General features: G+C 43.4%; 1 protein-coding gene across 1 annotated transcript; it reads left to right on the forward strand.

Annotated features, from left to right (window-relative positions):
• LOC109824205 (probable indole-3-pyruvate monooxygenase YUCCA10) lies at positions 220-2,241 on the forward strand. The gene is made up of 4 exons (XM_020390739.1): positions 220-765; positions 1,448-1,681; positions 1,768-1,890; positions 2,053-2,241. Exons 1-4 carry the CDS (start codon positions 220-222, stop codon positions 2,239-2,241), a joined length of 1,092 nt encoding a protein of 363 aa, XP_020246328.1.

A 21,592-nucleotide genomic window follows, 5' to 3' on the forward strand; every position in this document is an offset into this window, starting at 1 on the left:
GAATCTTACCATATTATTCAGAAATTTCTTTAAAGAAAGTAATTAACAAATTTCTTTAAAGAAAGTAATTAAAGCATGTTTCTCCTATAAATCTTAGTGGGCATAGAGCCTATGCAAATATCAAAGAAAAAACAAGAAACCATTAACAAGCAAATTCTTTGCTTTCCTAAACCTCTTCTCAAACTAAGTTTTTCTTCTTGTCTCAAAAAAATTTCCTCCATGAAGAAGGGGGTAGTAATCGTGGGAGCAGGCCCCGCAGGGCTAGCAACCGCGGCATGCCTCAATGTTCTCAGCATCCCCAATATCCTCCTCGAAAAAGAAGATTGCTATGCTCATTTATGGAAGAATAAAGCATACGATCGACTCAGCCTCCACCTTGCTAAGGAATTCTGCGCACTTCCTCACATGCCACACGCCGATTCAGCACCAACATATATCCCAAAAAACCAATTCGTCGAATATTTGGACGAATATGTTGTAAGATTCAACGTCAATCCTATTTTCAACATATTCGTTGAATCTGCAATGTATGTTGAGTGTTCGAAGTCTTGGAGCTTGAAGACGCGTAATTTGGTGACAGGTGAAGAACATGAATACAAGGCGCAATTCTTGGTGGTGGCGACAGGCGAGAATGCACAAGGGATTATTCCAGATATTCCGGGGCTTAAGAGTTTTGATGGTGATTTGATTCATTCCNCCGGCATGGAGATTGCTTATGATCTTTCGAATTTTGGCGCAAAAACCTCTATTTCTATTCGGAGTCCGGTATGCAACTTTTTATTTTGTTTTGCATAAAAATATAGGTATTCATATCAAAATTATTTCTATTGTATGTTCAATGGTATATATGTATTTTTTTTTTAAAATTCACGCCCTTCTCTTTTTTGAGTTTGACAAAGGTCATGTGGTTTCAAAAAAAGGCGCCAAGGGGTATGAACCTATTCTTTTAAATAGACAGGAATGAAAGTAGAGTAATTCCTATACGAATTTCAAATTAATACTTCGAAAAAAGGCGCCAGGGAGCATGAACCTATTCTTTTAAATAGAAACAAATGAAATAAGAGTAATTCGTATTCAAAATTCAAATTGGTACTAATTAGATTTGTGTAGTTTCGAAAAAAGGCACCAAGGGGCATGAACCTATTCTTTTAAATAGAAAGGATTGAAATTAAAGTAATGCCTATACAAATTCAAATTAGTACTAATTATATTTGTGTGGTTTCGAAAAAAGACGCCAAGGGGCACGAAACTATTCTTTTAAATAGAAAGGAATGAAATTAGAGTAATTCCTATACAAAATTCAAATTAGTAGTAATTAAATTTGTGTGGTTTCGAAAAAAGGCACCAAGGGGCATGAACCTATTCTTTTAAATAGAAAGGATTCAAATTGAAGTAATTCCTATACAAAATTCAAATTAATACTAATTAAATTTGTTTATGTGTGCAGTTCCATGTAATGACCAAGGGGTTTATACGTTTGGGCATGACTCTTGTTCAATACCTCCCATTAAAACTCGTTGACAAAATTCTCATCGCTCTAAACGGCATTTACTATGGAAACCTGTCAAGGTACGGAATCCTCAGGCCCGAAATAGGATCCCTCGCTCTCAAAGCCCTAAAAGGCAGGTCTGCAGTTATCGACGTTGGTACAGTCAACAAGATCAAGTCTGGTGAAATCCAGGTAATCGTTTTATCATCCGAGTTATTTTAGAATTTCATCAGAATTGTTATGTTATGTGCACAGTAATCTAACCGCAAAGTTTGCAGGTTGTCAAAGAGCCTGTAATAGTGAACGGCAACGAAGTTACATTCAAAGATGGAGAGACTCATCACTTTGATGGAATTGTGTTTGCAACTGGTTATAGAAGCACTGCAAAGAACTGGCTGAAGGTATTCAACAATTTGTTTGTTTCCACTTTAAACCCCGATAAGCATCGTCAGAAAACCTGTAAAACTAACATTGTGAACTCTATAAACTTCATCTGTTACTTACTTGGATGATATTTACGATAAACCTGAAATTAAAATTTTCCAATTTTGACAACGGTGTAGGATGACAAGGGTTGGCTATTGAATGAAGATGGATTACCAAGAGAAAAGTTTCCGAATCACTGGAAGGGGAAGAATGGACTGTACTGCGTTGGATTATCAAAGAGAGGACTTTTCGGTATCGCGAAGGATGCTGAGAATACAGCACAGGATATTGCTAAGACTTTGAGCACTGAACGATTGAACTGTTGAGTACCAGATTACATGCACTTGTGTTGTAGTTATGTAATAATTTGCTGTACTTTGGTATGTGAAGATATTTGGGTGAAAATTAGGGTTAGTTTCTCTCATTGAGAGACCCCTCTTTTATATTAATGCATTCTTACAACTAGGTCCTTACAATATTGACTAATTCACTTAGTGTCTAAATAACTCAACACTCCCCCTCAAGATGGGCGATAGATATCAATCATCCCCATCTTGTTACAAAAGATATCATACTCTCTAGAACCTAATCCTTTTGTTAAACAATCAGCTAACTGCTCTTCTGATTTCACATAGCTCAAAGTCAGAACTCCTCCATTCAGTTGCTCCTTGATAAAGAACCGATCAATCTCCACATGTTTGGTGCGATCATGCTGAACTGGATTGTTTGCAATATTAATCGCCGATTTGTTGTCACACCAAAGTTGTAAGGAGTCTCTTCTAAACAAGCGCAGCTCAGATAATATGTTTTTTACCCACATCAACTTGCACAGACTAACTGCCATAGCTCTGTACTCGGCCTCAGCTGTAGACCTAGCCACCACATCTTGCTTCTTGCTACCCTAAGATACGAGATTGCCTCCAACAAATACACAGTAGCCTGTAGTGGATCTACGATCATCCATACAACCCGTCCAATCAGCATCACAATAGCCTTCAATTCTCAGATGTCCAAAACTCCTGAACCATAACCCCTTTCCTGGGCTTCCTTTAATATATCTAAGAATTCTGCGAACTGCCTCCATATGCTGCTCTCTGGGATCATGCATATATCTACTCACCACACTCACTGCATGAGTAATATCAGGTCTCGTATGACATAGATATATAAGTCGTCCAACTAATCTTTGATATTGCTCTTTACTCACCGGGTCACCACCCTCGGCACACATTTTATGATTCTGCTCGATAGGAGTAGATGCAACTCTGCACCCCAACATCCCTGTCTCTGAGAGAAGATCCAGAGCATACTTCCGCTGAGAAAGCACTATACCCTTTCGCGACCTTGCAATTTCAATTCCGAGAAAGTACTTCAACTGCCCCAGATCTTTAACTTCAAATTCCTCTCCCAATTTCTTCTTCAACAGTAGGATTTCCTCAGCGTCATCTCCAGTGATTACAATATCATCAACATAGACCGTCAGGATAGTGATACGAGTTTTGGAGTGCCTGTAAAACACAGTATGATCACCATTGCACTGCTTGTACCCCATACCACAAACTGCCAACCTGAATCTATCAAACCATGCCCTCGGAGACTGTTTTAACCCATACAAAGACTTCTTCAACTTGCACACCTTCCCAGCTACTTGAGAAGTAGTGAAGCCTGGTGGAATCTCCATATATACCTCCTCTTGAAGATCTCCATGCAAAAATGCATTCTTGACATCTAGCTGATGTAGTGGCCAATTAAAGTTGGCAGCACATGACACCAACACTCTAACAGTACTCATCTTTGCTACTGGAGCAAATGTCTCGTCATAGTCAATGCCGTATGTTTGGCTGTAGCCTTTAGCAACCAATCTGGCCTTGTATCTGTCGATCTTGCCATCTGGAGTTTGCTTAACCGTATACACCCACTTACATCCAACAGCACGCTTCCCAGCTGGCAAAGGTACCAACTCCCATGTGTCATTCTTCTTTAAGGCCTGGAGTTCCTCGTGCATGGCATTCAACCACCTAGGATCTTGCTTAGCTACCTGCCAGTTGTTAGGTACAGGCACTGAATGCAACGATGCAATGAATGACTTATATGCAGGTGGAATGGATGCATATGAAATGTAATTCACAATATCAGTATCCCAATTACCAAACTTAGCTGGAGGTTTTCCAGCATTGACTCTAGAGGTTCTGCGGGGCAAGACAGGAGTATCAGAGGTATCAGGGAAGGAATCGTTACCTATCGACTCAGGTGGAGGAGAAGAGCAAGGCACTGGAGAGGAAGAGGAAGGCACTGGAGAGGAGGGACTTGGGTCATCAACGTTTGTGGGTACTGACACAGGCACAGGAGGCGGCTCATGCTGCTGTTTCTGTCTCCTCGTGTATACTCTCAGCTCCCCCTGACTTTGACTACCAACTCCTAAGTCACCACCACTACTCGGCGATGTACCATCACTACTCGGTGACTCAAGAGGACATGGAATCATCCCGACCACAATATCATTCTCATTCTTATTCTCCCCCTCTCTACTAGCATCAGTAGAGCCATCTCCAAACAAGGAACTCAACTCCGTCTTCTCCCCATAAAAAGGTTCAAGCACCCGAAAAGTCACATCCATACTGACAAACAGCCTTCTTTCAGTGGGACACCAACACTTGTATCCTTTTTGACTTGATGAGTAGCCAACAAAGATACATTTAACTGCTTGCGGATCCAGTTTACTCACCATCAACATGTGATCTCTCACATAACATGTGCATCCAAACACTCTTGGTGGAACAACAAAAACATTCGAGCCCAAAAGCATCTCACATGATGTCTTCATCCCTAATACTCTTGATGGTATTTTGTTGATCAAATAAGCTGCTGTCATAACAGCCTCACTCCATAAAAACTTAGGCACATTCATTATCAACATCAATGAGCGTGCCACTTCCAGTAGGTGTCTGTTCTTACGCTCAGCCACCCTATTCTGAGCAGGGGTGTCTGGGCAGGTGGTTTGATGAACAATTCCCTGATTAAAGATGAAAGCTGCAAACTCCTTATTGACATACTCAGTCCTATTATCTGTTTGAAGAATCTTCACCTGCACTCCAAACTGTGTCTTCACATAAGCCGAGAAATCTTAAAAACATTTGTAAACCTCTGATTTCTGCTTCATCATGTATATCCAGGTCATACGTGAATAGCAATCAATGAAAGTAACAAATCATCTAAAATCACTGATAGATGTAGTAGGACATGGTCCCCAAACATCAGAATGGACAAGTGCAAATGGTTCACAACTTCGAAGACCAATCATTCTATAAGTAGAACGAGTATGTTTTCCAAGTTCACATGCATTACAAAATAACTCTTTTCTATCCACTTTCTTCATTAACTCAGGTTCTAATCTATTTAAACTCTCAAAAGATAAATGCCCTAACCGGCAATGTTGAATTCTTCATTAACTCAGGTTCTAATCTATTTAAACTCTCAAAAGATAAATGCCCTAACCGGCAATGTTGAATCATCGCTTCTGCCTCTAGCCCTTCGCTAACAGCAGCAGCAATCATTGTTGTCTCCCTGTCTAAATACCAAAGACCATCACGTCTGATACCACTCCCAATCCTCCTCCCAGTTTCCTTCTCTTGAAAGACACACAAATCTCGATCAAATAACACGGTGCAATTTAATTGATCAATGAGAGAGCTAACTGAGAGTAAGTTAACTGGAAACGAAGGAACATGCAATACTGATGACAAGGTAACAGATGAAGTGCAATGGACCGAGCCAGTACCCCTGATGGGTTGGGATGTCCCATCAGCAGTCTGAACTGTCTCAGGATGCATATGCTTACTCGGATAATATAATGCAAACTCACTAGATGTTCCTGTGACATGCCTAGATGCACCTGAGTCTATGATCCAATCAACATGAGTTTTAGTGGATGCAAGTGCCTGAACCTGTGTACCTTTGTTCGCATGAGCATAACGGTGGCCTCCTCTTCCACCTCGCCTGCCTCCACGACCACGGCCACGAACTCCAGCCTGATCGCGTCCACCCCAGACCCTCTCTCTGGGTGGCTTAGAGCACATCTGTCTCAGATGCCCTACCTCTCCGCAGTTGAAACACTTCCTAGTCTCCCTTCAGAATCCAGTGTTATCCGAGTTGGATACCACTAGTGCAGACTTCTGCCCTGTAAGTCCATCTGTCCCAGCCTTTAGCCTGATACGGCTCTCCTCCTATATCATGACTGAGATTGCCCCCTCCAGTGGTGGGATCTTAGTCTGAGTTAGTAACAACGTCGTCCTCTGCTCATATGCTGGAGCCAAGCCTCGGAGAAACAACATGGTCCTCTTCTGCAAAGAGGCCTCTCGCTCCTTACACTCCGGGTCCTTGCAGCTCGCTAGGGGCGAGAAGTGATCGTGATCGAGCCACAAGCGTTCCAGCTCTGTGGCGTACTCCTGTACAGTCCTCTCTCCCTAGACTGTAGCGCTGATCTCCTTCTCGATCTGGAATACCCTCAAGTTATTTCCCACCCCATCGTAGGTCCTCCTCAGCTTCTCCCAGACATCATGCCCCCTCCCAAGGCCATCCACTGTGGCAGCAATTGGCTGGACTATAGAATTTAGAAGCCAGATGTACACCAACATATGAGTGGATTTCCACTCATCTCTTCCCGCTGAGCCCTCAGCCGGCTCAGTCTTCTCCCCTGTCAGATATCCCTCTAGGCTCCTCCCAGCAAGGGTATATTTCACCCGACGCGACCAACTCAGATATGTCGCGGGTCCATCAAGTTTTACATCGATAGGTGGAAGCTCCACCTTCTTGGGTTGTGACTTTGTCGAGCTCTCTCCCGCCGACAACCCCATCAGTTGCATTAGTGTTGAGATCTCCTCAGGATTCAACTTCTTGATGATCCCTTCCATCGGATTTTTGCCAGTGTCCGTCATCGATCCAACTTATATTCTTGTGTGCAGTGAAAATTTCGGCAGCACTTCGACAGCACCACAAGAAAGATAGATCAACAAGAATTCCTATTTCACCAAGGAAACAAGAACCAGAAGCAGGATATCTCAACCAAGTGAGATATCAGCTCTTCTCTCATCAGTTCTAGGACTGACCTGTTGAGGGAACCTAAACAAGCTATTACAATTCGAGAAAAGAAGAAAAAAAAATACAAATCATCTAATACAGATTACAGATTCCATTTTTTTTCCTTTTTTTTCTTTTCTCTCTCTCTTTTTTTAATCAGCAATAGTCCTGGTCCTGGTCATCTACTCTCCCCTCAAAATCTCAAAAATCACCGACTCACATCTCCTTCACCAAAAAATCACAAAATCACCGACTCATAACTCCTTCAACGCTCAGTCCAGTCACCTCCTCTGCCTTCGCGGTCTCCGACCACTCCTCCAGCGTCCACCTTGGGGTTCATCTCCCCCCACTCGTCCAGCGGCTAGGGTTGTCGGCCTCTCTCCGCCGTCCGATCATCCTCCTCCCTTTCCTTCAACCCCCACTCTCGCTAGGTTTTGTTCTTTCATCTCCTCCCACTCTCGCAGCGGCTGAGGTTGTCGGCGTTCAGACCGATGTTGCTACAGGCCAGCCGAAGAGGAGAACGATCAGGAACTTCGCCTTCAGGGGTGTTGATCTCGACCAGCTCCTCGATATGTCGATTGATGCGCTCGTCAAGTTCTTCACTGCTTGCGCTCGTCGAAGGTTTCAGAGGATGGCTAGGGTTTCGAAGGACAGATGGTTGGCAGCGGCGGCTGGCTCTGATACCATGAAGATATTTGGGTGAAAATTAGGGTTAGTTTCTCTCATTGAGAGACCCCTCTTTTATATTAATGCATTCTTACAACTAGGTCCTTACAATATTGACTAATTCACTTAGTGTCTAAATAACTCAACAGTATGTAACCGGCAGCAGAGGGAGGTGAGATGTACTTATGACATCCAATGTAATAGTTTACATTGAGCACCCCCGAATAAAGTACTGACGAGAGATTCAGGCATTTTTTTTCCATCTGATCGTACAATCATCTTCTTTTTGTTCGTATAGCATTGCCTTACATTAGAATAGACGGTCAAACAGTTATATATATTACATTGGATTGTGCCACATAGGTGTCAAGGAGGAAAATCCCCTCCTTGGCATAGGACACTCATTAATCTCTCTCTCTCTCTCTCTCTCTCTCTCTCTCTATATATATATATATATATATTATATATATATAATATATATATATATATATATATGATAGACAGAGGAGAGAGAAAGCAAACTTGTGGTCAAACTTAAGTTGAATAGCAAAAAAGTGTCCACCAAACTTTATAGCACTCATATGCCTAGGGATCTTCGCATTGATATAATTTTTTGTTTTATATTAATAAATGCGTAGCCTAGGAAGTTTGGTGTGGACATCAAATTGTGTGCATAGGAGTCTACCTTATATATATAACTTCTCTCTCTCCTCTCTCTACTGTATATATAATATATGTATTATACTATATATATATATACTATATATATATATATATATATATGATAACGCGTTTGACCCGATATCGGTCGACTGATAAGGGATTCTCAGCTGCTTCGTGCACGGTATCGGTCGACTGATGAGCTCCCATCGGTCGACTTACCAGAGCTATTTTTAGGCTGTTTCTTACAGTGTCATCGGTCGATTGATGCTTCTATTTCGGTCGACCGACGGAGATTTTCTGCTGCTTGTTTGTTTCCATGTTTCGGTCTACACACCCAAAACCAACATAAAGGGCATGAACATATTATTTGAAATAGAAGGGTATGAATTGGAGTAATTTCTGTCCAATAAGAATTAATTTAGTACTAATTAGTAGTTATACCTTTCTCTGTATATGCAGTTTCATGTGATGACCAAGGAGTTCATACGTTTGGGCATGACTCTTGCTCAGTACCTTCCATCGAAACTCATCGACAACATTCTGATCAATTTAAACTGGATTTACCATGGAAACTTGTCAAAGTACGGATTTGTCAGGCCGAAACTGGGCTCCCTCACTCTCAAGGCCGCTACAGGCAGGTCTGCAGTTATCGATGTTGGAACGGTCAAGGAGATTAAGTCTGGTGAAATCCAAGTAATTGTTTTACATTCCAACTTATTTTAGAATTTCATCAGAATTATTATGTTATATGCACAGTAATCTGACGCCAAAATGTGCAGGTTGTAGAAGCACTGCAAAGAGCTGGTTGAACTGATTGAGCGTCAGATTACATGTAGTTGCTGCAGTATATGTAGTAATTTTGCGCTACTTTGGTATGTAACTGGTAGTAGTAGGAGGTGAGATGTAGTTATGAAATCCAATGTAATAGTTTACACTGAGCACCCCTAAATAAAGTACTGATGAGAGATTCGGACAGTTTTCTTTGTCTAATCGTACTATCATCTTCTTTCTGCTTGGATAACATCGACCTTACACGGAAAAATATTTTGAAGACCGGAGGTGGGCAAGATGGATGGAAAGAAATACAATGACCCAAGACATGTATATTTTGTATATTTTGTCTAATTACTAAATTTATAGAAAGATACAAACCCTTTTTGTATCTTTCTATTATCTGTAACGCTATGTTGTATTCTATTTTGCTCCAGCTGAGAGCTTGGAAAAAAAAATCACATTTAGGAGTTCACAAATTGTTACTACACCTAGAGTCCAAAATGAAGTGGCAGAAGTAAATACAAAATGCACAAAAGTACAAATGTTTGAAGGAGTATACATATGCTAGATGCGAAGAAAATATGTCTCAGTAACAAAAGGTAAAACTACACGATACACGTTATGATGCCTTGTGCTCCTCTATGATAAAATTGTATTCCATGTAGCATGTTGCATATGTATGTATCATTCTACACTTTCAAATGTGGCTTGACATCATAAAGTAATTTCCATAAATTTTGAAAAAAAATGTAAAAGACATTGAGATACTATACAAGCATTGCACAAAAAGAAATTGTAAGAAGAACTTCATGGTGTCGTGCGCCTATGCGGAAGCGTTGCACGCACACACAACGAACTTGAGATCACGGAAGAAGAAAGTCACACTCTTGCACAAACCAAGCCAAATACGACAAATCAAACCAAACACAGAGATATACGTGGTTCGGCAACTTGCCTACGTCCACGGGGAGAGGATGGGGAGATTTCACTAATTCAAGGAGAGTACAAAGGGTTACAATCACACAAAACTCTCAAACTAACCCTCAACAACCAAAGATCTCTTGCTCACAATATCTCCCTCTCACAATGCTCAAAAGATTCATCAATCTCTGATAAAAAAACCCTAACAAATTGTTTCCCTATTTATATCAAAACAAAAACCCAATCAGAGTGCAAACAGGAAACCTGATTATGCAAAATACCCGTTGTAGGCTGTCTAAAAATCACAATGGATAGCTGATCCCTATCAAGCTCCGACAATGGAAGTCACAATCAGACGACTTTCTAATCACTGTATTCGCAATTCTACAATCGCTACAAACACGGCCTCATTTCTGAGATGATTGATCTTGATGGCTGCGACAACAGCATGACTAATATTATATTAGCAACTATTAGAGATGCTGATGAGCAGTGTAATAATTTTAGAAATAAAAGGTTGGACGTAGTTGGTGAGTTACTTGGTAGAGAGCTGTGGGCAAATATTCATCTAAAAACACTATGAATATTGATTCCCGTCAAGTTCCTACAACGAAAGCTACAATCAAATAGCTTTCACGCCGACAATCGAAAGCTGCAAATGGAGGACTTTTCACATAGATCGAGAAGAGTTATAATTCAACGACACTTCCGACAATGGATGAAAACTCTATTCAGCAGTCTTCACATTCTGCAGTGAAAGTTACAATCTGACGATTTTCACATTCCACAACAGCTAAAGCTAAGATTACTGAACAACGGTCCTTGCAACACTTTACAGAATAAGTTACAAGTCAACTAGCTCCTTCTAAAACGCGGATGTCATCCCCGCGTTACAATTCTGGAAGTGCAGGCGACTCCCGCGTTTCCAAGCACAAGCTAAACGTGAGCGACCCTCGCGTTCGTAGGGGTTCAACCAACACCGACCCCCGCGTTTCCAAACTATAATAAACCAAACGCGAGTGACCAACACCCAACCTCGCGTCTCAATTCTAAGAGGCGACATTGGGTTCTGAACGCCAGATTGGGCGTTTGACTCGTTCAAACACGAGCTGAACGGTTTCAGAACTGTTTCCCCACGATCTGAGGAAATCACGCCCACTTAGGAGAGGATTTAGAGGGCAGTTACAACCTCTTATCCACCTATAAAATCTCAACAAACTCAACTGAGTTAAGGGCTGGCTGGTTGGAACGGAAGAGTTGACAGCAGGTTGGATTTTCAGGATCTCAACCACCCAGGTTTGGCGATTCAACAGCAGCATCAGTAAAATCCTTGGAGATAGAGTTTTTGAATCAAATTCAGAAGATCAAGTCTGAGAGGATTCTTCAACAACAGAATATCAGCTTGGTCATTAACCGAATTTTCGGTTCTAACAACTCTATTAACAGAGTTCTAACTCGTTCAGAGTTCTTAAACTCATTCAGAGTTATCCCTTAAACTTTCCACAGAAGTTCATCGAGTTCTAACTCGTTCAGAGTTCTTAAACTCATTCAGAGTTATCCCTTAAACTTTCCACAGAAGTTCATCGTTCCCACGAGATAGAAGACGGTCGGATCGTCAAAGGAGAGCAAATTCGACACGAGCAATCGAAGGAGGTATTCCATCGCTACCAAGAAGAACCCAGTTTTAAACAAAGAAGAGAATCAAATTCGTTCTCTTCTCTTTTGTAATCAAATTGTAATCAGAATCAAAGGAATACAAGTTAATTTTCTTTGTTATCTTCTTTGCAATTTTTCACAATGCTCAAAAGATTCCTCAATCTCTGATTAAAAAACCCTAACAAATCGTTTCCCTATTTATATCAAAACAAAAACCCAATCAGAGTGCAAACAGGAAACCTGATTATGCAAAACACCCGTCATAAGTCGACTTAACAGTCACCACAAGTCGACTTGGCAGAGAGAAAAATAGCAACTGGAGACCACTTCATAAGTCGACTTATCAGGTCTGATAAGTCGACTTGGCAGAGCGAAAAAAACATAACTCCAGTGCAGATCGTAAGTCGACTCGTGCACCACTGACAAGTCGACTTACCATAAGTCGACTTAGTCTTGTGCATGAGTCGACTTATGCCAGAAAATCTAGTTTTTCTGATTTCTCCACAATTCTCCAACTCGGCGAATTTTGTCAAAACTGAGCCGACACCAAACCAAGAGCATCAATGTGTCGTCTCTCCAAATACGGCTGCACCACCATGGTTGCCTACGTACCCCCTCTCCTAAGGGATCAAGCCGCCCGTAGTTCATCCAAATGGCCGCCAACGGCCTCAACAATCACAAATATTCAACAAGTTTCTGCAATGATCAAACTTGTTGCTCGGAACCACCTTTGTGAGCATATCCGTCGGATTATCCTTCGTGTGGATCTTCACAATCTCCACATCGCCATCTTCAAGAACATCTCGAACGAAGTGATAACGAACATCAATGTGCTTCGTCCGCGCATGAAAAACCTGATTCTTCACCAAATAGATAGCACTTATGCTATCACAATGAATAGTGAGCGGACCTCTGCGATATACCAAGTTCCTCCAAAAGTCCTCGAAGCCAAATAGCCTCCTTCATAGCCTCCATAACTGCCATATACTCTGCCTCCGTCGTAGACAAAGCCACCGTAGACTGTAAGGTGCATCTCCAACACACCGACGCACGGGTCAAAGTGAACACATACCCCGTCATAGACCGGCGCTTATCCAAATCCCCGGCATAATCTGAATCAACATAGCCAATGCATAGCTGCCCACCTGTAGTGTCCCGCTCATAAACCAAACCAACATTGAGCGTACCTCGAATGTACCTCAAAATCCATCTCACGGCGTCCCAATGACCCACTCCTGGATCGTGCATGTATCTCGACACCATGCTCACCGCCTGTGACAAATCTGGCCTCGTACATACCATCGCGTACATCAAGCTCCCCACTGCGCTCGCATATGGAGTCTTCGATATCAACTCACGGTCTTCAACTGACTTCGGTGAAAGGCCAGCTGAAAGCTTCAAATGGGCTCCCAACGGTACACCAACTGGGTTCATATCCATGCTAACATAGAATCGTTGTAGAACCTTCTTCAAATAAGCCACCTGTGTCAAACAAATCCTGCCCTTCTTCTTGTCTCTACCGATCTTCATCCCTAAAATGCGCTTCGCCTCGTCCAAGTCCTTCATCTCAAACTCATTCGAAAGCTGAACTTTCAACCATCCCTAAAATGCGCTTCGCCTCGTCCAAGTCCTTCATCTCAAACTCATTCGAAAGCTGAACTTTCAACTCATCTATAGCTGACCTGGAAAAGCTGAACTTTCAACTCATCTATAGCTGACCTGGAACTAGAGGCAACCAACATGTCATCAACATAAAGAAACAAATAAATGTACGCACCTCCTCTCAACTTACGAAAATACACGCAATGATCAAACTGGCTCTGAGTGTACGAATGACCAAGCATAAAACCATCGAATCGCCTATACCACTGTCGATGAGACTGCTTCAAACCGTATAGCGATTTCTTTAACCTGCAAACCAACTTATCTTTCCCTGCAGCTCGGAATCCCAATGGCTGAGTCATATATATTTCTTCATCAAGATCACCATGAAGAAATGTCGTCTTCACATCCAACTGATCTAACGAAGAGTGCTTCCCCACCGGAGAGAAAACCTCATTGTAATCAATACCTTTCTCCTGTGCATAGCCCTTCGCAACCAACCTAGCCTTGAACCTCACTAGAGTGCCCTCAATGCCCTCCTTCTTCGTGTACACCCACTTGCACCCAATCGCCTTCCGCCCCTTTGGAAGCTCTACAAGCTCCCATGTATCGTTTTTATGAAAGGACTCCACCTCCTCCTGCATAGCCACCTGCAACGAATCAGCCTCCGAACTTTGCTCGGCCTCTCTAAATGTAGTAGGCACCATCTCATCGATACTCTCCACCAGAAGTGCATATGCAACTGTGTCGGCATACCGTCCGCAATCGAATCCTGAACCTGAGCCGTCGGTTCCTGATCCTGCACATTAGTACCCGTATCCTCCGTATCACCGTCGTGCTCGCCTGGCGTCACCTCAGTCGGCACTCTCATGGATACTGCACTATCTGGACTCTGTGGAGCTGCATCAATCTCCACCACCTGCGAAATCTCCTCTGTCGGGTCGCTCTCCACCTGATGAGAGCTGGGAGGCTTCAAGATAGAAGCCTTATCGAATGTGATGTCCCTACCCAGCATAATCTTCTTATCAACTGGATCCCAAAGCTTGTATCCCTTGACACCACGCTTGAATCCTACAAATATGGCCTTCCTAGCTCGAGGTTCTAACTTATCAGTTTTAACATGATAATATGCAGGACAACCAAATAGCTTAAGCTGGTCATAGTCATGTGCTGTCTCTCCCGACCACATCTCCATAGGGGTCTTCCCCTCAATCGCAGATGAAGATAACCTATTAATGAGGTGGCTCGCATAAGAAAGTGCCTCAGCCCAAAAGATCTTCTCCAAACCACTATGCGCCAATAAACATCAAATCTTCTCCAGCAAAGACCGATTCAATCTCTCCGCCACCCTATTCTACTGTGGTGTATGACTAACTGTGAAGTGCCTCTCTATGCCCTCATCTCGACATAGCTGCTGAAAGGGGTCTGAAGTATACTTGCCGCCGTTGTCGGATCGCAACGTCTTGATCTTTCTTCCAGTCTGCAGTTCCAATCTCTTCTTCCACTCCACAAACAAATCTAGGACTTCACTCTTATGCTTCATGGTGTACACCCAACAACGCCTAGAATAGTCATCAACAAATGTGACGAACCAATGTCGACCACCAAGTGATGCCGTCTTGGTGGGACCCCAAACATCTGTGTGCACGTAGTCCAAGATGCCCCTCGTCCTATGAATGGCCATCCCGAACTTCACCTTCGTCTTCTTGCCAAGAACACAATGCTCACAGAACTTAATCTTTCCACTCTTGGCTCCCTTCAATAGCCCCTGCTTGCACAAAGCCTGCAGTGACTTCTCTCCTGTGTGCACTAACCTGTAATGCCAAAGTCTGCTCATGTCCGCCTCTGAAATAGCCGAAGCAACCTGGCCAATCTCGGTGCTCCCCTTCAGATAGTATAAGTTATGACTGCGGACTCCCTTCATCACCACCAAAGATCCCTTAGTAACCTTTGCTACAGCATCCTCAAATGTCACCTTGAATCCCTTCGCCTCCAAAGCCCCAACTGAGATAAGATTCTTCTTAAGTTGAGGAATGAATCTCACCTCCTTCAACTCACGGACTACTCCATCGTGCATCCGAATCCTCACAGTACCTATCCCGCGAATGCTATAGGATTGATCATTTCCCATGACAATAACACCCCTGTCGAGTCTCTCAAATGATGAAAAACAATCTCGTCTAGGAGTCACATGATAAGTAACGCCAGAATCAAGCATCCACTCTGATGCATCCAAATGGTTCACCTCCGGAGTAATCAAAAGAGAAAAGCTCGAATCATCGGAATCATCGCCTTTCGCAACATTCACCTCATTGGCCTTCGGGCCCTTATTCTTGCTATTCTCCTTTTCTTTGACTTTCGGGCAGTTTCTCTTCCAATGTCCCTGCTCTTTGCATTCTTCTTTAACTTTCGGGCAGTTTCTCTTCCAATGTCCCTGATCTTTGCAGAATGCACATTGGTTCTTTCCAAGCTGGTGACGACCTCTTGACTTTAACCTCCCTCTATTTCCACCTTTCTGATATGAGCTTCTACCTCTCGTCGACAAGGCCTCTCCTGAAGTACTAGCGCGAGAAGTCTCATTATCCTTCCACCTCAAATCATAGTTCGTCAATACGTTAGTCACTTCACTATAAGTGATAGAAGATCTCCCGTTCAGCAACGTAAGCACGAAGGTATCATACTCCTCATCCGGTAAGGAGCCCAAAAGAATAATAGCCTTGTACTCATCTGTGATCTTCTCATCCACGTTCGCCAAGTCCAACAATAACTTAGTGTAGTTGTTCACATGAGCCGCAAGCGAGGTGCCTCTGGACATCTGAAATCTGAATAATCTTCGCAGCAAGTGCAACCTGTTCTCAACACTCTTCGTGAGATACTTGTTATTGAGAATCTCCCACATCTTCATTGCAGACGTCACCCCAATATCATCGTATTTCAGCTCCTGTTCCAAACAGGTCCTGATCACCCCGCAAGCATTTCGATTCATCTTTTCCCATATCACCTCTTCATATTTAGGTGGCCTCACATCGACCATGATGGTCTCCTCCAGATTTTGAGCATTGAGCGCATCCTGTACGTCGCTCATTCACAAACCAAAATTGATCTTGCCGTCATATTTCACTACACTAATCTTAGTGTTCTGAAAACCCACTTAAACTGTGCCTGTCATCTTGCTGCTTTCACCAACTTCTTTACCTATAATAACAAATTCCAAATTGTAGAGAAAGATCCAAACTTTGAAAAGAATAAGAAATTACCTAACTGAACCCTAGATTGGATTCCAAATAGAACTCCTAACCACACGAGGAAAGCGAGATCTTCAACGGCAACTTCAAACCCTAACTCCACCAAAGCCTAGAACTCCAAGAACCAAGCTTCCAACTGAATCTTCCTCCACCTAATCCAAATCCCCAGATCTGAAATCTAAGCTCTGATACCACTTGTCGTGTGCCTATGCGGAAGCGTTGTACGCACACACAACGAACTTGAGATCACGGAAGAAGAAAGTCACACTCTTGCACAAACCAAGTCAAATACGATAAATCAAACCAAACACAGAGATATACATGGTTCGGCAACTTGCCTACGTCCACGGGGAGAGGATGGGGAGATTTCAGTAATTCAAGGAGAGTACAAAGGATTACAATCACACAAAACTCTCAAACTAACCCTCAACCAAAGATCTCACCTTGCTCACAATATCTCCCTCTCACAATGCTCAAAAGATTCCTCAATCTCTGATCAAAAAACCCTAACAAATCATTTTCCTATTTATATCAAAACAAAAACCCAATCAGAGTACAATCAGGAAACCTGATTATGCAAAATACCCGTCATAAGTCGACTTAACAGTCCCCACAAGTCGACTTGGCAGAGAGAAAAACAGTAACTGGAGACTGTTTTCGTCAAAAGTTGCCTTCATCATTGATTTCATTAAAACTTCAAACGTTACAAATGATTTCAAATAACGAAAATAAAAAATTACAACTTTCTTGAAAATAAACACAAGATTCGTTTATCGTCTCTTGCTTGCGTGGGTCTTTAGCCTGTGACGGGGACGTCGATATCCGTGGACTACCTGGCAATCAGATCTGATCCAGAAAAATCGGGCAGAGCTTCGTCGATCCGCGAGGAGATCTAGAAACTTGAAGCGCCTATCTCGGATAAAGCGAGATATTTGCTCTTCTTAGGATTACCGACGAAGGGTAATGCTAAGGAACGGATGCGGGTGATGTAGATCTGATGAAGAACTCTCTTGTGTTGAAGTGCTCAATCACTCTTCACTCCAGCAGGACTTCGCCAATTCTCCAAAAATCCAGATCCCCAAAAAGTGAGGCCTAAGGCTCCTATTTATAGGCAAGAGGGGGTAACTTTCTCGGCCAAGCCGAGACACCCTAGGGTGTCTCGATTTGGCTGAGACACCCCTGGGGTGTCTTGGCTTTGCCTAGACACCCCTGGGGTGTTTCGACTTTCCCGAGACACCCCGGGTGTCCCAGTTCAGCCTGAGACGCTCCGTTGCATATGTTTGATTGTTTTCGTCATAAATTCTTCGTCCGAACTTGGATTTGAGTGATTCCAAGTGCGTTCAAGGCCTGACGAAGAGTTCTACCCGTTCTGATGGTTGGATTATCTATAGGATGAACGAGATATGGAGGGCATTGTTCCTTTTGTAAACACCGCAGGGTTCCCGATTAGCCCGTGCCTTCGTAGTTTGTCGATTTGCTTCAATCGTTCATCGACATCAATCGAACTCCTGTGGATCGGATAGTGATGTTCATCGTCGTTCTTTAACACTGAGCTGTTCGTGGAGACCTATGGGCAATTTTCGATGCCTACAGATACCCCCTCCAAAGCGTTCCGGACTCGTTTCTTTTATAGAAGAGGCTGGAATACTTTGGATGTGATTGGTCCAACCTTCAGTCGGTGTAAAGGACCTATAATTAGTTTTAACTCTTGGCTCCTTCAATTTTCGGTCTATTCGATGCTTTGACGAATAACCGAAATTCTTCCGGCGCTGTGTTTATCGCCTGGCCGTCGTCGGAGTCTCGAGTCTACCACCAGTGAGTTGAGTTTGGCTCGTGTCATTGAACTGACTGTCTCTGTCACATTGTGATGACTTAGGGTTTCAGATCACCGTATGTTGACTTCTTGTCACAACGCGTTGACTGGCGTTGACCTAGGGTTACGCGTTGACCGGTGTTGACCCTAGGGTTTCGAATCGTCGATCGTTGACTTTTGGTCACAACGCATTGACTGGCGTTGACCTAGGGTTACGCGTTGACCGGTGTTGACCATAGGGTTTCGAATCGTCGATCGTTGACTTTTGGTCGCAACGCGTTGGCTGGCGTTGACCTAGGGTTACGCGTTGACCGGCGTTGACCCTATGGTTTTGAATCGTCGAACGTTGACTTTTGGTCGCAACGCGTTGACTGGCATTGACCTAGGGTTATGTATTGACCGGCGTTGACCCTAGGGTTTTGAATCGTCGAACGTTGACTTTTGGTCGCAACGCGTTGACTGACGTTGACCTAGGGTTACGCGTTGACCGGCGTTGACCCTAGGGTTTTGAATCGTCGAACGTTGACTTTTGGTCGCAACGCGTTGACTGGCGTTGACCTGGGGTTACGCGTTGACCGGCGTTGACCCTAGGGTTTTGAATCGTCGGGCGTTGACTTTTGGTCACAACGCGTTGACTGGCGTTGACCTAGGGTTACGCGTTGACCGACATTGACCCTAGGGTTTTGAATCGTCGAACGTTGACTTTTGGTCGCAACGCGTTGACTGGCGTTGACCTAGGGTTACGCGTTGACCGACATTGACCCTAGGGTTTTGAATCGTCGAACGTTGACTTTTGGTCGCAACGCGTTGACTGGCGTTGACCTAGGGTTACGTATTGACCGGCGTTGACCCTAGGGTTTTGAATCGTCGAATGTTGACTTTTGGTCGCAACGCGTTGACTGGCGTTGACCTGGGGTTACGCGTTGACCGGCGTTGACCCTAGGGTTTTGAATCGTCATACGTTGACTTTTTGTCGCAACGTGTTGACTGGCGTTGACCTATGGTTACGCGTTGACCGGCGTTGACCCTAGGGTTCCGAATCGTCGAATGTTGATTAGTGTGGATTTCGTCGAAATACCCAACAACCGGCGAAAAATAGGCAAATTCGGACTTCGAAAAGGGTTCGGGGGGGGTCAAAATTGGGTTAAGACACCCAAGGGGTGTCTCAACAAAACCGAGACACCCTTGGGGTGTCTCGGCTTTGCCGAGACACCCTTGGGGTGTCTCGGTTTTGCCGAGACCCCCCTTGGGGTGTCTTGGCCAAAACCGAATTCCCCCCCCCCTCTCTTTTTTCTTTCTTTTGAATTTTCTTTCCTCTTTTGTTTCCCCCCTTTTCCAAATTCTTTTCAAAAGAGGATTCTTTCCCTCTTAAATCTCATCTTCTACCTCCATCCCTCCACCATTGTTTCATCTCTTTCAAGAGCTCCGAACCCACAAAATATTTGCATTTAAAACCCCAAAAAAAAATTCGGATCTTGGTACCCTCTCCTTGGCCGAAAATTCTCTCTCCTCCAAGCTAGGGTTTCTCCTTCATCTTCAAGCTCAAGAGGCACCACTTGATTTGGTAAGTTTCCCTTCACAACTTCTCTTTTTTTTTTCTTAAGAAAGATTACAATTTTATGCTTGTAATGGGGATACAACATGAATTTACATGCCAAGATCGCAAATTTTTTTATCCTCATGATGATGGGTTGTGAGTATGAACCAAAATTTGGGTTTTTATGCCAAGTTTGCAATATGGCCAAAATTTGGGGGACTTTTGTGCAAAAGTGGACTGAAATTCGTAGGGGCTTTTATGCAAAATGGGACTGAAATTTTGAGGCTTGGATGTTTGACACAATTGGCCACAACTTTGAGGTGTGCTTTATGCAAAGAATCAATGTTTGTTTGAGGGGTTTATTTGCAAAAAGTAACCCACAAAGTGTAGAGGGGTTTATTCGCAAAAGGGGATGAAATCTAGGGATGAAATTCCAAAAGTTTAGACCACAAACCCATGACCAAAGTTTTGATAAAGGCATGTGGACGTTAAATTGAAATTTGTGAAGGGGTCTATATGCAAAATTGGCTAAATTCTACAAAAGGGCTTATTTGCAAAATTAACCAAAATTGTGGGGTATCGGGGGTGTTATATGATCAGTTATGACGACCATGACCCGACTCGAGCGTGTCCTTGACCCGAATCTAGCCTTGAACACGAGGGGTATTTTGGGTATTTCACCAAAACTTACCGCAAAAAAATGACAATCATTGTTTCGCATGCACGAAATTTGTAGGTTTAACTAGACTTCAACTATAAAATCCTATTTATTCATAGGACTTAAGTTCAAGTTCTTAATTTCCCTTTTAAATTTCGTGTGTTCATATTGTACCTGACTTGCTGCTTTTCATTGCAGATTTCCGATGTCTCCACGTCGACCTCGACCACGTAAGAGTCGTTCCCATTCGCAGCACAGCGAGGAAGAGGTTCCCACGACATCTTTTCCAGCGGCCTCTTTCTTTGGGGGTGAGAATTTATATTTTTTGTATCCCTGATTGACCTCTTCGCGGGTCATGAAGGAAGAACCGACACCCTCCTTCGTGAGGGTTAAGGTTTCGGCCTTGTTTTGCTTAGCCAATTCAAGTTTTCGGATATATTGGGGCGATCTCGTGTCGTCTTACACCTCATAGGTCGGTGTGTGTCATCACGCTATCTACGTGATGATGCATACCGTTCTCCCGGTGTAGGACACTCGAAATTGTCTCTCCAATCATTCCGTGAATGATTTCTTCTCATTTCTTATGAGACGGATTTTCTGACTCTATCCTTGTGTTTTATTACAGTAGAGTTCCCCGCGGGCAGCCTTCCTCCTCATGCCAATGCTGGTTGTAGCCGGGAGGTCTTCTCTTCAACTTCCATTAGGCAGGCCGTTAGTCCACTCCCTCAGTTTGACAGAGATCGCTCCGACGAATCCTGTCGCTTGATACGGGATGGAGGGCGTCATTGCTTACGCCAGCTTATCACGGACGCTTCCTTTACCGCGGATTCTACCTCTACTCAGGCTTTAAAGAAGCCCAATTTCCTATTCGGAGATCACGTTGAGGACCCTGCTACCTTGACTCTTACCGAGGAGCATTGGCTGACTCTCGACGAAGGAGCTCTCTTGTACATTCCCTCCATTCCCCGCCAATATTCTTTCACTAATTTGAAGGGACAGGCCGTGGGGCGACAGATGTCTTGGCACCTTACTAACGATGCTGAGCGAGTTCAGTGTGGATATGCCT

The sequence above is a fragment of the Asparagus officinalis genome, chromosome 9, assembly GCF_001876935.1.
Source record: "Asparagus officinalis chromosome 9, Aspof.V1, whole genome shotgun sequence".
NCBI lineage: Eukaryota > Viridiplantae > Streptophyta > Magnoliopsida > Asparagales > Asparagaceae > Asparagus > Asparagus officinalis.